This window comes from Pongo abelii, chromosome 11 (assembly GCF_028885655.2).
Source record: "Pongo abelii isolate AG06213 chromosome 11, NHGRI_mPonAbe1-v2.0_pri, whole genome shotgun sequence".
Lineage (NCBI taxonomy): Eukaryota > Metazoa > Chordata > Mammalia > Primates > Hominidae > Pongo > Pongo abelii.
This window is the reverse complement of record NC_071996.2, coordinates 73,107,753-73,124,764: the sequence shown is the minus strand read 5'-3', so window position 1 is coordinate 73,124,764 and position 17,012 is coordinate 73,107,753. Positions and strand designations below refer to the sequence as shown.

The following is a 17,012-nucleotide window of genomic DNA, read 5'->3' as shown; positions in this document are numbered from 1 at the left end:
CTACTTAGGTAGAGTTTCATTTCATTCTTGCTTCCATTATATTTCATCACCACTTTGGATGCTCAAGAATTCAACTCGAGACCTAGGCTAGGTTTTGAGGAGAGAACTCATAAATGGGAAGATATGATTCTAGAGAGTTTTAAATCTAGTAGATGCATTAAAGTAACTATAATACAAAGCAGGATGTGATAAGTATTATAAGAAAGAGTAAAAGAGTAGGGAGCCATTGTGGACCTCGAAGAATGGAGAGGATTTTGAAAAGTAAACGAGGAAGGACATGTGGAGCGGAAGAGGCAGCATGAACAGTCACAGAGGAGGGAAAGAACACACCAGTCATGTTCGGAGAATAGAGAATAGTTTGGAGATTCTGAAGCACAGAATGAAAAAGAGAGAGCAGTGGAAGTTAGAGCTAGAAAAGAAGATTAGGACCAGAACAGAGAAAACTTTGAAGGTCATGCTGGGATACTAGGGAGTCACTGAAGACTATGGAGGGAGAGAATGTCATGATTAGGATTTTGCTTTAGAAATCTTAGGTTTCTGTTGGCATAAGAGAAGCTAAAGGAGAAGAATGGAGGCAGGAAGATGACTTAGGATGCTGTTTATAAGAGTGTAAGCAGAAGTAATGGTGATGGTGGCAGACCCAATAGAAAATCATTTAGACTGGAAGGAAGAGACAACTCTAGAAAAAAAGTGCATATGAGCCATTTATAGCAAATCAGATGTGTAACTTATTAATCAATTTGACTTTTTAAGATACTTTCCTAAAGAATGGGAAAGATTATTGTAATCCAACAAGTCTCTTTTCTTTTTAATAAATATTAATTCAAAATGCAATGTATTTTTACTTCCCCTGAACTATCACACCAAAACTTAATGCCTTACAAAAAGAACTTTATTTCTCTACCTAGCATTCATGTTCATAAATTAACTTTGTATTTATACAATGTCAATAACAATAATTACCATAACAGCAATTGACATTTACTAAACACTCACTATGAGCCAGACACTATGCTATGCCCTTTACTTACACTAGCTCATTTAATCCTAAGTAAAACCTCTCAGATATGCATTACTATTTCCCTCACTTTACATGTGTAGGTACCAAGGTAAGGAGTTGCTATGTAACTTGATTAACACAGGAGAGCAGAGATTTGAATCCAGGCAGGTCTGATGCCAGAACCTGTCAGTATGGTTTAGCTATTCAACCGTACTTCAAAGTTTTGTTTTTAGGAATTACATCTATTTAAAAATAGAATATACCAAGAGAGAACAAAAACTAGATAGGACAAATAGAAAATAAATAGCAAGATGATAGATTTAAACCAAAACATATCAATAATCACATTAAATATAAATGATCTAAACACTCTAATTAAAATACAGAGACTGTCTGTTTGGATAGAGAAAAGTACCAACCAAACTCTTGCATAATGAATTTTGCTCCATTATACTGTTTTTCCCCTAAATTCTCTCCTCTTTTTTTGTACTACTTTTACCTCCACTTCATTGTGGCCTTATTCCTGAATACTGTCTGCCTATGAGGAAAATATTTCCTTTGTCAGGTTTATCATTTACTACACGTCCATTTAAAAGGTTCTGCTATAATGGACCCAACTCTCTCCAAAAGTTTAAGATCCATATAGACTGAAGTCATAACACATTTATTATGCATTTCCCACTTCCTATTGTGCTACTTTGTCACTGAAAAACAGGCTAAGAAGAAAATTGAAGAGATCTGAGAAATTACTTTATATTTCAGAAAAATAGATGAGGTTGACATTAAGTGTAACATCAGGAGCATTTCTTTTCTTGGAATGGTTCACGTAGTCCTTAGTATCTTCTAGCTTGTAAATATTTCTTACAATTATGTTTCTATTTTATCTTCCAGAAGCACTGGTTTTAGCTGCATGCAAACCTGAAACTGACTTTTACTATATTCTGTAGCAAGACATTTAGAAAACGAGCCAGAAAGAGTTGTGTCCCAAAGGCATGTCTGTCTTCTTGCTCAAAGAATGGCCATGTTGCCAAAAGGGCAGAACTACTTTCTAAATCCATATTCTTTATCAACTCCTAGACTTCGACCCTGCGTGATCTGCTCCACTAAAAGCTGGTCAGCTGTTTATCTTCCCTTTAATAAAATGGAATTTTAGAACAGTTTCCTAGTTTAAGGTTAAGTAAATGGAAAAGCATGGACTTTGATATTCATTGTCTTAAATGACATGGGTACATGGTAAACTGCTACCTTTAATACAAGTTTTACATCCAGCATGTACGGCTTCCCAAAACCTTTTGCCAACATTTGGTCATATTACTATCTAATTGAGTCCTGCCCAAACAACACACTAAAAAGTACACAAACATGCAAATGGTAGAAGCAGCATGCAATTCAAAATGTTCTTCTTACCAGGCTTTTGAGGGGGTCCCCAGAGACTCAATCCTTGGTGATCTGGAGCAGGATGGCATATCTGAGAAGACAGCAAATCAGTCCCAGAAACCGAGTGCTTCAGAAAAACCCAGTAAGAGAAATATTATTCTTATCCTCTGATGAAACAGCCTTAAGGACATGGCTTCTATTTAATGAAGGGGCACTTAACCCTGACTAAAAGCAAGAGGCTAAGTATACTGGAGTCATTTGTAAGTTGCTCCCATCTTACATAGAATTGAATGGAGGTCCTCTCCTTGGGGCAATTAGAAGCCAAGTCTTAACATCTTTTGCTTCATTCATTTCTTCCTCAGAACAAGTCAGCATAGCTTCCTGTTAAATTAATTATAGTCCAGAATATAAAACAGCTATGTGCTGATTTTCACCTATTCTTATTTTTTAATCTCTAAGAAAGAAAAAAGAAAACCTATAGGAAGGTATTAATCTGCTTAACATTTCTAAGTACATCATCCAAAGGATTTTTTTTAATCTTACATATGCTCAGCAGAGTTACTGGCAAAAACTGTACATTTTCTTCATTTCATCCTTTCAACATCAAATAGTCGGCAGCAAAAATTGGATCAGACTTCAAAGCCTGCTGTGGGCTCCAAGTCACAGAGAGACGCCTCCATTTCACATATTGAATTCGAGCAGGATATCAAAGTGCTACCAAAGAACCTCGGGTCCTTACTCAAAAAGAGGCTCTAACATCTGTAGAGAGTGGAGTGCACAGACAAATCACCTCAGGGAGCAGCTAACATTTATTCTCAGCAGCAAATTTCCAGGCTTTTGATTCTCTCTCCACTGTACCTCCCTGTCTCTCTACTGAACCAAAGTTCTTTAGCAAGCTGGGCTTTTGTCTCAAAGACTTCAAAATATCACTAACAGTTTCAAGTTTGGATGGCCCGACCAAGGAGCCACAGACAAGCTTCATGCCTATGAACTTGGATGAGTCTGAAGGAGTGATACACAGTTACTTTGGAATCAAGATATCCAGCTACCTTGTTTGCATGTCCTGCGAAGATATCGCACCCTTTTGGAGAACTCTGGGCTTGTGAATGCCTGAAAAGATAACAATAATAATAATTTTAAAAGACTTGAAAATATAATAGAAAAACTTTAAGAGGACTGTTTTTCTTCAAAGATATATCAAAACATACTCTTTATGCTTCCATGGTTTCCCATTTCAGTCCTTGGTTAAAAGGACATGGTCACCTTAAGAAAATGAGTCCTACTAGGTGTTGCTCCTACATGTTACAGCACATCCACAGTCTGCCTGAATTCCTAAGACCCAAGAAACTGCTCCTTTTAAAGTTGTGTGATTGGCTTCGGTTTAGTGAGCTCTATTGGGCTTCCACAACCTTTACCAAGAAGCCAACTAAATGGATGCTAAGGCTACCCTTCCTGCACAGCACATGAATCACATTCACGGTTACAGAATTTAAAATGGATTCTGTAATCAAGTAAGTTTGGGGAATGTTAGGTTGGGTGTAGTTTGAAAGGTTTCCTTACTGCAGGAATAATCTTTTAAAATTACAATATACATTTATGGATCTCTATTGTAAAGATCCAGGGGGGATGCAGAGTGTCCAAAAGTAATTTGACCAAGAAGCTTAAAGTGATAACCTATTAACATCTAGTAAAATCCTAATGCTTCATGGAACAAAGTTTGGAAAAATCAATTGGTCTGGGTCCCCAATTTTTTATAATCAGAACACATTGCATAAGAGTGTGCTTCTAACACACAGATAAAATAGGAGCCACTCATAATGCCTTTCAGACGGAACCAGCAGAGTGGAAAGCACTGAGTAAAGAAGGGAAATCTGTGTTCTGACCCCTGCCTCACACACACGCACACATGTGACACACATGACACAACAAACATGTGACTTTGGGTAAGTTTCTATAGTATTCGGGGTCCTAGTTTTCCTCATCTATAAAATGAGGAGATTGAGATAAATTATTCCCAAGATCTCTTCCAGTTCTATATTAATAATCTTATTCTTTACTTAAGCTGACAAATTCATTTCCATATATTTATTTGTGGATATTACCTTCAAAATATGTATTATAAGCAATATGCCCATTTAAAAATTACCACATCAGTACCTGGAAGGAGGGGACTATAATTCTATATTTATTTCTGTGTATATTTGCTTATCATATGTCTCCCACAATGGAATGTAAGCTACATTAAGTCAGGGACTGGATCTGCTCTATTTCACGTTCTGTGTAAGCACCTACCCAGTGCCTGGTACATAGTAAATGCTCAATAAATATTGACCATTTGAATAAATAAAACAATGATTAGTCAATCCACAAAATGTGGGGCCATGTAGATCAGTAAGAATACTCTTACTATTAAAATTAAATTAACTATCATTTATATACTACTTCATTTAAAAAAAATGCTTTTAAATATTTAAGAAAGCTTCACAACCATTTGGTCTAAGTACTTTAATTGTATCTATTATATAGATGAACAAAGAGGTTCAGAGAGGTTAAGAGATTTTCCCAGGTATCATGGTAAATACGTGGTAGAGCTACGGCATTCACCCATGTTTGTCTGACTCCAAATCCTCTACTCTTCCTCTGAACCATAATATATTCTATACCCTTCAGTATCTAAGCATTGGCCCAAAGGACTCACTCCTGTCTGGCCTAGGCAAATCCCAGTAGCTGTGACACACCTATAGGATGGGTGGATTCTAAGATCCTCTAGGAGAAAGTCTAAGAAAGAGAGTTTAGCTGTTGAATTACTGCCAGACCCCCAATTTATGCCTTTCCTGACCCCTCAAAAAATGAACCTCTTGACAACTCCTCTAGCTTGTGTGGCTTTTCAGAATCCAAAGCCAATGGCAGACACCTCCCAACTCTCCACAGGGAGTCAGCTTATCTGTTTTATTCCCTCTTCATTCAAGCCTTTGGAAGAATCGAAGGCAGCTCAATGTAAGGTTTGTGTGTGTTTAAGAAAAGTAAGCGGCAGAGATCAGGGAGTAGCGTCTACAGGCAAATAAATTAGAAAATACTAGATTAGCCTACAAGCCAGGTTTCTTTCCTGAGAGGCTTTCCAGCAACTTTAATTTAATAATATGTTCAATGAGACTCCAAGAAAGGAAAAGAATGGGAAACATCTAGACATTATTTTAACAATGGGCCCTTCTCCTCTGTAGCATGTTGAGGCACTACTGATTCTTAGAACACACGTTGCTTTTAAGAAAATGGTACAAGTCAGTTTTCTTAAAAAATCTAACTTCCTCAACTCCTTTATAGAGTTGTTGTTGTTGTTGTTGTTGTTGTTTTTTGCCTCAGGGACAGGAGACTGGATAATGCTCTGCAATCCATCACTACCAAAATAAGGAAAAGCACAATAATAACAAAAAGCCATGGCTCAAGCTTACAATCCCAGCTACTGGGTAAGTGGAGGTGGGAGAACTGCTTGAGCCCAGGAGTTCAAGATTAGCTTGGGCAATATAGCAAGACCCTGTCTCTATTTAATTGAATTTTTAAAATATTTTTTAAAAAGAAAGAAAAAAAAGCCAATGCTTATTGCATGGATACATACCACCAGGCACCAGGCAAAGCATGTTACATACTGCTGACAGCCACGTGGATTAGTTCTTTTTTTTTTTTCTTTTGAGATAGAATCGCACTCTATTGCCCAGGCTAGAGTGCAGTGACATGATCATGGCTCACTGCAGCTTCGAACTCCTGGGCTCAAGTGATCCTCCCACTGCAGACTCCGAAGTAGGTGGGACTACAGGCATGTGCTACCACCACACCTGGCTAATTTTTTATTTGGAGAGATGAGGTCTCACTATATTGCCCAGGCTGATCTCGAACTCTTGGCCTCAAGTGATCCTCCTGCCTCTGCTTCCTAAAATAACCTATTTTTACAGATAAAGGAATTAAGCATCAAGAAGCCAGTGATTTGCTTCAAACTATAACTGGTAAGCAGTATACCATAAGACTATGGTATATTGACTATGGAAAAGGTGATGCCAGAGGGAAATTATCAGGCCAAAATTATCAATTGTTGCTGGGTGTGGTGGCTCACACCTGGTATCCTAGCACTTTGGGAGGTCGAGGCAGGTGGATTGTTTGAGTTGAGGAGTTGGAGACTAGCCTGGGCAACATGGTAAAACCCTGTCTCTACTAAAAATACAAAAAACTAGCCGGGCCGTAGTGATGTGCACCTGTAGTCCCAGCTACTCAGGAGGTTGAGGTGGGAGCATTACCTGAGCCCCGGAGGTCGAGGCTGCACTGAGCCAAGATCGCACCACTGCACTCCAGCCTGGACAGCCGGAGTGAGACCCTATCTCAAAACAAAACAAAACAAAACAAAACAATTATTAATTGCTGATAAAATCATTAGACAAACTGTTAATAGGGAACAGGACATTCATATGGAGCCAAAGTACCACCATACAGGTGATTTACCTCCTTTCATTTCACAAGAGAGGCAATGTACACTGGAGAAATCAGAAGGTCACTATTGTAATCCAGTGCTCAATTTTAACACCACTAACGCCACGACAACATTGTCTTGTAATGTGAGGCAACATGAAGTACGTAATATCACCCAGGATGTATTTTTTCTTTTTGGTCAAAAACATTTAACTTAAATCGGATTAAGTCTTTAGATCTAACTTACAGTCTACACAAAACACAGGGCACAGGGGGACAAGCTGTATAAGACCACAGGAAGCAAGCAGCTAAATACAGAAGGTGAGCTATTTTATGAGATAATCCCATTTTATGGCTTGATTCTCTGAAAAAGTCAATATTCTGAAAAAAGTGACTATTCCGTATCAAAAGAGATTTAGATGAAATAACTACTTGATGCACTGTAACATTCTAGATTGGATCCTGGCCTGGATAAACATGTGCAAAGGACATTCTTAGAACAATCGGGAAATTTTGACTATGAATTGGTATGGGACGATATTAAGGAATTAATTCATTTATGAAGTGTGATACTGTTTTTTGAATCCGCAGGAAATTTTTTTTAACAAATAACACTGTCCTCGGCCTCTGTTGGAAATCATAAGCTAAATGGGCAGAAGCAGTGTATATGACTATCAAAATAAGGTGAATAGAAAGTACTTGTCCCTCTTTGTATAATTCATCACATATTTCTAGGGCTCCACTGGCCTCTTGGAAGCATAACTAAAGTCTCAAACAGATTGCCTCCAGGGCTCAACTGCTTCGCTGAAGTCAGTTCATTGAACTGTGGGTTCTAGGGGAGACGGAAACTCTCAGTCACCGTTGAGAACCCTTCTGCTGGGCATCTGTCCTGAAAAAGCCCCCAGACAAAACTCACATCTAATTCCTTCTTCTTAAACCCGGATCCCAGTGTGAGTGGATGAGGGGCAAAGTGAAGGCTGGCTCCTGAGTAGCTGGCTGCTGAGAATACCCAGCATCTCCCTTCTTCTGCAGCAGAGATCCATGAGGCCAGCTGGCTCTGTCACGCTGCGCTGGTGGCACTAGGTGAAGTCACCGTGGTCCAGGGACTGGGCCTCAGCTTCACAGGCTCCAAAATTCAATTTGTCAGTTCATTGAGGGATGATGATTTTGGGGAGAGCTGAGTTGCAATAACCAATCTCAAAAGAGTCATATTTGAAATGTACAATGCAAGTGTGATTTTACAATGAATGGTATGATCTGGACTCTACTTTTCCCCTCTCTAGTTGGTTGATACACTCTGGAGACTAAATTACACATTAGAATTAAAGCAAAAGAAGCAGGGTGCTCTTTGAGGATGTATCTGATCAGTCAAGCTTGTCTAGTAACTGGCTTTTTCTATTTTAGGGTTAGAATCAGTACCTTTTTGCTTGGATAGGCGTTGAGACACACTGGCTCCCCTCAGATTCTCCATTTTCTAAACTTTACTTAGTTTCTTTGTGTACTTTTTATTAATTTTGATAAAGTTTTCAAGATTATCTTTTATCAATTGTAAGTTAGAATGGCTTGGAGACAAACTGAGAAATCCATTTAGTCATTCACACTTGAAAGCATACTCTAATTTCAAAATAGCTAATTCAACGTTGGTTGATTTTTGTTAGCTTTCCATTGTCTCTAAATTTGGGAGTATTTCTCCTAATAAATTTGTGTCTCATTTGGTAGCCCCAGAAGAAAGGCTAATCAGCATAGCCAAGTAATTTGTTTCTACTTCTTTGATAACTTTGAACAAAAACCAAAGAGCTCTTGGCTGGGCATGGTGGCTCAAGCCTGTAATCCCAATACTTTGGGAAGTTGAGGCAGGAAGACTCCTTGAATCTAGGAGTTAGAGATTAGCCTGGGGAACATGGTGAAACCCTGTCTCTACTAAAAATACAAAAACTAGCCAGACAGGGTGGCATGCCCTTGTAGTCCCAGCTACTCAGGAAGCTGGGGTGGGAGGATCATCTGGACCCGGGAGGTCGAGGCTGCAGTGAGCTATGATTGTGCCATTGCACTCCAGCTTCCTCACCAAAAAAAAAAAAAATCAAAGAGCTCTTAATAAGAGAAGGTCAATTTCTTGTTCCCAAGAAGCAGCAGTAAAACCACTCTGCAGAAGATATGATCAGACCAGAATTATTATTTTTGAGGTAGGGTCTAACTCTGTCACCCAGGATGGAGTACAGTGGTGAGATCATGGCTCACTGCAGCCTCAACCTCTCAGGCTCAGGTGATCCTCTTATCTCAGCCTCCTGAGACCAGGATACTTTTTTTTTTTTTTTTTTTTTTTTTGAGATGGAGTCTCGCACTGTCACCCAGGCTGGAGCGCAGTGGCACGATCTCGGCCACTCCGGATTCAAGCGATTCTCCTGCCTCAGCCTCCCAAGTAGCTGGGATTACAAGTGCCTGCCACCACGCCCGGCTAATTTTTTGTATTTTTAGTAGAGATGGGGTTTCACTATGTTGGCCGCCAGGCTGGTCTTGAACGCCTGACCTCGTGAGCCACCCGCCTCAGACTCCCAAAGTGCTGGGATTACAGGCGTGAGCCACCGCGCCCAGCTGAGACCAGGATACTTATAAATAGTAGGGGTCCCCAAGAATCTTGAGGGAGGCAAGTTTCAGATAAACAAGTCATATAACTTTCATTATGGAAGTTATTACCATAAGAGATAATAGAAAACATATACATCTTCAGAAACGGTTTCAGTAAATTCAAATTATGAAGGCAAATTAAGACATTTAAGGAATGATATCAGAGAAGAGGACACTGTCCATTGTTAATGATGCAGTGCTGACTTAAGTGCCAACAGGATTTTCATATGAACTTGGCATAGGTTGAACCCCAATTGGCAACTCAAGCATTCTTATTTAGTTTTTATATGGAATCTGAACATTCCAAGGACTGAGGGTATAAATGCAGAAGAACACCCAGATATGAATCCCCCAACATTGTCACTATGTATCACTTCTTCCCTGATTTGCATCAGCTGGGTATTATTGCATATTTTTCTTACTTTATGTAGATATTTAAATAGTTTTGAAGACATAGAGGATTGGAAGGTAACAAATGTCTCAAGAAAAACACAAACTATCTACTGTATTATTGTGTGTCATTATGGGTTAAGTTAAAAGGCACCCCAAAATGTGTAAATTAATGCACCTTTTATTACAAAAACTGGAAAGCTAGGATTTATAGAACACTTTTGTTTCCTATTCACTGCTAGCACTACCACCACAAATAAGCTTTTGTCAAGTACCTACAAAATCTCCGAGGGTTGTATTCTGATTTCCATGCTTTTGAATGCTCCCTCTTCTCCTGTTCAACTGGTCATTGCATTCTTACCCTTTAGCTCAGGTGTCAGCTCCTCTGAAAAGCCTTTCCTGCCTCAACTCCCCCATCTACTTCCACTCTAGGAGGAATTGGAGGCTGCCTGGTGTATTTACACAATATATTGAGGATAACCACACTGAAAATTGGTTTGCAACTGATTTGTCTGGTGCTACTTTCTGACCAACTAAAAGTGTCTGCAAATCACCTACTGAAAGCATCCTGTATAAAATTTTGCAAGGGAGGACAGCAAACCATAGCAAGTACCATAAGCCACTTGGCTTTTGAGATATCAGAGCTCTAGGTATTGCTGTGCTCATTATCTTTGTCTTTTATTTTTTAGCTGATGAAAATGCTCCAAATTCCCAAGTTGTCTGAATATTCACCAGTCACTAATCAATGAAAATGTAGTAATATCTGCCTTTCTCCCAAAGTAAATGACTAAAAGAACTGATGGCAAAATGTTGCTCTTTTTCCCTTTTTTCTGATCAAAAATTATTTTGTATGATTAAAAAATAATACATATATATTGTTGTACTGTACAAAATACAGATATTCTATGAGAAGAAAATAAAGACTAGGGAAAATGTCCATATCCAGATATAATTAGTTTCTTGCATATATCTTTTCAGATACTTTTCTATGCACATAAAATACATTTTTAAAAATAATAGCTCATCATATTTATCATTTTAACCTACCTTACAATTATGAGCATCTTTCCACATATTTGTGTATAACACACATACATCCACATGTACACGTATATCATCATATTCATAGCTATATAGTATTCTATTGGGTGATTATCATGATTTAACTAATCTCTTATGTTTGGATATTTAAGTTGTTTATAAATTTTTCACATTATAAACAATGGATCATTAAATATTTGGAGCCAGTGTTATGAGTATTCATTTAGTTATCTTGCTAGGATAAATCTTATACATAAAGCTGTCAGGTCAAAGGGTGAGAAACTTTTTTCTATTTTAAAGTTTTGAAATTATGTCATCAAATTCTCTAAAAAGCAACAAAAATTAACACTCATATCCACAAAAAATATGAAAGGGCCCATTTCCTATTATATTGCCAGCACTGGGAATAGTCTGTCTTTTAAATCTTTGCTTATCTCTGCAAAGCATGCCTCACTACTATTTTAATTTGTACTTCTTGATTTCTAAAGAGGAAAAACATTATTCCTGGGCTTTAATGTGTGATATGAAGGAAATGCAAAGAGCATAGGAAAGGAGAAACAATAACAGTACACAATAAGATCACCATTATTGCAGGAAAATAAGGGAAACAAGAAGGAATAAACTTCACACCTTTTGTATTACTTTTTCTCATTAGGTTTGGATACCCAGTAACTTTTAGAACAATTTTGAATGCATGCACTGCATCCCACACCAATCATTACTGAATGAGTTGAATATGCAAGTTACATCTAAATATATGGATATTTGTTTGCTCTAAAACACACAATTATTTTAAGTTTTAGAACATGGCTCAAGGATAAATTCATCAGAAGGGCTCAAAAAGGCTGATGACTGTCTCATAATGCCATTGCTCTAAGTTAGCAGTAGTTAGATTTATGCACTTATGCTAATTTCTCAAATTCCACTGAGCCCTTTAAATGTGATCATATTTGTTTACCTCATTGCTTTTCCCCAACCGTGAGCCCACACAGTCTTAATTTGCCAGTCCTTGCATTCTCATTTATTTTCTTTTCCCTCCTTCACTACTTTACTGCAGGCAGCTGTCACTGTGTAAAAGCCTAAGGTAGGAGCAGAAGGCTTTTCTTCATTCTGCTGAGAATGCTTGCTTTATTGGAAAAAAGGACACTCAACTGAGAGCTGCCCATAAAGCTTATTTCAGTTCTTTGTCAGCAACCAAGGGAGCTGAAAGTTCAGGGATAAAACAAAAGATGCAGTAGTGGAGAAGCGCACTATGATCCGAACGGATGCAGAGCCGTGGGCTGAGGGCCACAGCATGGCTAGAACAACTGAGCTTCATGTGAGCTCAGGTGGAACTTGTGGTGTGGCCTGGGTGATGGTGATGGAAGCAGCTTCCTTTCCGTCAGGCACTGTGCTGAGGACTTGGCTGGAGTATCCATTTCATCCCATGCCAGTGCTAGCAGCATAGGTCCCCCAGTGTTCCCAATTCACAGACCAGGAAACCCAAGCTTGGCCTATTTGAGTAACATAGGTCATAACCAGATACAAATCCTGATCTGGTTGACCCAGAGCCCATGCTCTCAGCCTCAGCATAATTTTGTTACTGGACTCTTCCAGATAATCACACAATTCTATTAAGGATCTTAATGAATAATACCTGGGGCTACTAACATTTAGTTCTAGAAAATTTGCTAGGAGGCAGATTAAATGAAGCCCAATGATATCTGGAGGTATAACCCCTGGCCTGACTTTCTATTTATCTTGTGTCTTTTGTGGACTATTACTAAGGTTATACACACTCGTACCACACTGAAGACTCTAATCTGGTGCAAGTCTCCTTGAGATTCTGTATGAGAACAATATGTATGACATGTGCAATGTAAGGTCTTCTATAGGCTCCCAGACATCAGTCATTCAGCTCCCAAGTCTTTACTGAGCACCTTTAAATTTGTCTCCTACTATTGTAAGTACCGGGGATACAGCAGAGGAGATCCAATAGTCCTCTGCTCATGAACCTACATTCAAGTGGCAGACACAAATTGAAACAGAAAAGTAACTATGTAGCATATTAAATACAAGTAAATGCCAAAGAGGAAAATTAAAGCAGGGAAGGGGGATAGAAAGTATTGGAGGCAGGGTCTGCAATTTTAGATTGAGTGGCTACAGAAAGTGACATTTGAATAAAGACCTTAATAAATAAGTAGGAATTGATATCCCTGAATATGGTTTCAAAAGTCCTTAAAGGGCAAAAAACACTATGTGTTACGGCATGCAGAGGTTAGAGGAATGCTATAAACACTTGGTAGATTTAGCAATATATTTCATGATATACAGTCAGGCTATACGCATACATATTCATGATACATTAGTTCTAAAACACCTGAACTAGAGTTGCCAGATAAAATACAGGACACCGAGGCTGGGTGTGGTGGCTCATGCCTGTACTCCTAGCACTTTGGGAAGGCCAAGATGAGAGGACTGCTTAAGCTCAAAAGTTCAAAACCATCCTGGGCAACATAGTGAGAACTTGTTTCTACAAAAAAATTTAGTCAGGCATGGTGGCGCACGTCTGTAGTCCCAGCTACTTAGGTGGCTAAAATGGGAGGATCACTTAAGCCCAGAAGGTTGAGGTTACAGTAAGCCAAGATCATTCCACTGCACTCCAGCCTGGGTGACAGAGTGAGGCCCTGTCTCAACAAACAAACAAACAAAAAAACAGGACAACCAGTTGAATTTGAACTCCAGACTAACAACAAACATATCTCAGAGATACTGTGGGTTTTGTTCTAGACTTCCTCAATAAAGCAAATATCGCAATAAAGTGAGTCATACACATTTTTGGGTTTCCCAGTGCATATAAAGTTATTTTTACACTATTATCTATTAAGTGTGCAATAGCCTTATTTCTAAAATATGTACATATCTTAATTTCAAAATATGGCTAAAAAATTCTGACATAGAGACATGAAGTAAGCACATGCTATTAGAAAAATGGCAAAAATAGACTTGCTCAACACAGGGTGGCACAAACCTTCAGTTCGTAAAAAACACAGTATCTGTGAAGTGTAATGAAGCAAAAGGGAATAAAACAAGGTATGTTTGTAATTATTTAGTATAAGTATTTTCAAATACTTAATGGGATATACTTAAACAAAAAAGATTATTTGTTGTTTATAGAAAATTCAAATCTAAGTGGGTATCTTGCATTTTTATTTGCCAAACATGGCAACTCTAACTTGGGCAAATCACCTCTCCACTTCTTCATCAGCAAAATATAAATAAAAACTCTTGCCTGAGCTAAGGAAAAAATGATTACATTTGTTCTCCTGGGCAGAACAAAATAAAAACACAAGACAAGATTTTAAAATAATTAAATTAAAGATGCATATATAGTCAGAAGTTAGAAATAAAACACATACTTAACAATGTGGTTACTTATTGTTTATGATTTTGCACATCTGAAAGACAAATCCGTAAACATGGAAACTTCAAGGGAGAATAATAATGATGAGGTATCTGTGTGGCTGCCTTTCTAGAATCTGTGCTTTTCCTTTGGGTGGAGTCTTAAGATAACTTGTGGGTTGAGCTACTTTTGAGTTACAGTTCTAGCACTTTAAGACTGAATTAGGCCAAGGCATAGACTTGTGGAGAAAAAGGAAACTTCAGAGACCATTTATTACATCCTTTTCATGCTGTAACTGGGGGATGTTCTTTTCACCACTGCACACACCCCCACCCCCACAAAAGATAATATTTAACCCAGTTTTCCTCTTTTAATTCTGAAAGTAGTACTTAGTTCAGGGAAGGAGAAGAAAGAAGTGCTGAAATGAAGTGCATGATGCACATGACACTAAACGATGGGGCCCAAGGACAGGTGAGGGAGGGGGCGTGAGAGGAGGGAAGGACATTTTCAGAAACTTTTACAAATGAAAAGCCTAAACAAGATTGTGTGCAGTGGGTGGTGACTAGTCAGCAATGTCACAGCTGAGAAGCTTGAGGACCATCACTGAGCAGGGCAATGATGATGTGGAATAGACTTTTAGGTGTGAATGGAGAGGGATCAGGAGTCTAAAGAGAAAGTGGCTGATGAACTACGATTTGTGAGTGCTTTTTATGCATCAAATGAGATGCTACATACTTTGTATATGTTACCTCATTTAACTTTCATGTCTTGGTGAGGTAGATATTGTGCTATTTGATCTTCCATTTAAAGATGAGGAAACTGAAGCCTTGAGAAAATAAGTGGGTTTATGAAGTTCTTACCCTGTAGTAGCAGGTCTAGTGCACTCTAGGGCCCTTGTTGTCAACCACAAGACAATCCTACAAGTAGGTGTAGAAAACCCCCAGGAAAGAATGAGTCTTTAAAAGCAGGGTCACACTATTCCTGAGGGTAGCTAGACACTTTTTCCAGGACCTACAGAGAAATCTGAACTTTCTGCATTTTCACAAATGGGGCATTTGGAAACTGTCTACATGTCTGTCATCACTCCAGGTACTTCCCTAACCTGCTTTGTGGAAACCATCCTACCCTGCCTGAAATCCAGTAAGGAAAGCATAAAGAAAGAGATCATCTGTGTCAATGTCAGCAGACACAGATCCAGAAAGGCATGACTTGGTTGTGTCACCCAGGGAAACATTCCTATGGGTCAAGGTAAGACAAGTTAAAGCCATGCTGGGGTGGAGGAGAGGGAGGGGGAGAGGACTAAGGGAACTGTAGAGCAGAGAAATTCACTGTCTATCCAACTCTTTAGATCCCAGGTGAAGACAAGGGCTGTGGCTTCCACTGTTTGCCCTCCCTGCAGGCTAATACACTAAATCTTTCTCGTGGCAACAATGCCCCTTCCACCTTCACCATACCACCACTTTTAATATGAAGTTTCAGATTCTGAGAATGAGCTTAGGTGAAAGGATCCTTCACGCTAGTAAAAATAATTTAAACAACTGCCCTCCCTTGGAGAAAAAAGCACAGTTGGATCTGAGAATAACATCCTTGCTCTCCCAGGAGGAACAAACTAAAAATAAAAGTCAACAAGGTGTTTCCTGCCAGTCAGTAAATCCAATAAGCAAAGATGATGCCTCAACCTGGCACTGGGTAGTTAACAGCTAGCCTGACTCCCTGCACCCGAGAGTGGCCATGTGGTTCTCAGAGCTAACAGCTGCCAAGCAGAACCCCTCAGATTAACCCATAGGTGGTGTTGAACCACTTCCCATTAAGATATTTGCAAAGCAAACAAAAATGATAGCCCCACTCTGAGTCCTGGGAGCTGGCCAGGAGCACTGGCTGTTCTTGTTGACACAAAGAGCTCTCCTGGGAGGGTCTGGATCAGAGCAAGGAAGGCCACTCCCACCTGCGTCTCCAGACTGTGTTGATCTTAGGCCATTAGAATTTTGGTATCAGGGACTGTTTATTATCTAATTTCCCAAGCACAGCAGTTGCTACAGCTCTGTTTCACGAGAGCTCTCTATTGCTCTCTGTCTTCCCTACCTACACCATTCAGATAAAAAGAACAAATTCACCCCTCCTCCTGTTTTGTCTATTCATCAAGGAGACAAGTCTGAGAAGTTACTAAGATGCACACAGAGATTTGGCATTACCACTGTTAACAGCCTTTAATGGCAAATACTCCAGTGTCTTCTTAATTTAAGGTGACCAGGGCGATGCTAGTGGAAAATACATTGGCATATTTGTTTTTTATAGTGAGGAACAAGCTGCTATTTAATTCACAAAATATACTTGGAACTGAAACACCACTATGTTTTCCTTATAACCCAGTGAAGAAAGTGAAGTTAATAAAATTGTGAAAATGTACAAAGTTAATCTTCTTTCAACCTGTAGGATTATAATCTAGGTTTCTTTATGTGTTGATAATGAAGCACTCTTATATAAAGCACATTTTTACAAAATTTTGTTTCCTGTAATATTTTCCACTTGAGTCCATTTTCCTTTCTCAAACTTTTGAAAATAGGCTCAATATGTAAAGATCTTTTGGGCAGAAACTCATTCTGAGACTGAATATAATAAAGGTCTTGATGAGGATACAATGTAGGTACCAGCAATGTGCTGAATTTCTACGGGTAATGCAGGAAGGGGATGAGGAACAGAGAAATGGTTAGAGATCTTATCAGATTTTCTTATTATTTGAAA

The 17,012-nt window shown here is 38.8% G+C and overlaps 1 protein-coding gene across 2 annotated transcripts in view; it reads right to left on the bottom strand.

Moving 5' to 3' along the window:
- Window positions 1–17,012, bottom strand: part of MYO3B (myosin IIIB) — a 460,851-nt gene that overhangs the window by 104,718 nt on the left and 339,121 nt on the right. For both annotated transcript variants that reach the window (XM_063712864.1, XM_063712865.1), the window contains 2 exons: window positions 3,427–3,487; window positions 2,408–2,504 (listed from right to left, as the gene is read on the bottom strand). In XM_063712864.1, coding sequence (XP_063568934.1) covers window positions 2,408–2,504; window positions 3,427–3,487 — 158 coding nt within the window. The remainder of the gene's footprint in view (window positions 1–2,407; window positions 2,505–3,426; window positions 3,488–17,012) is intronic.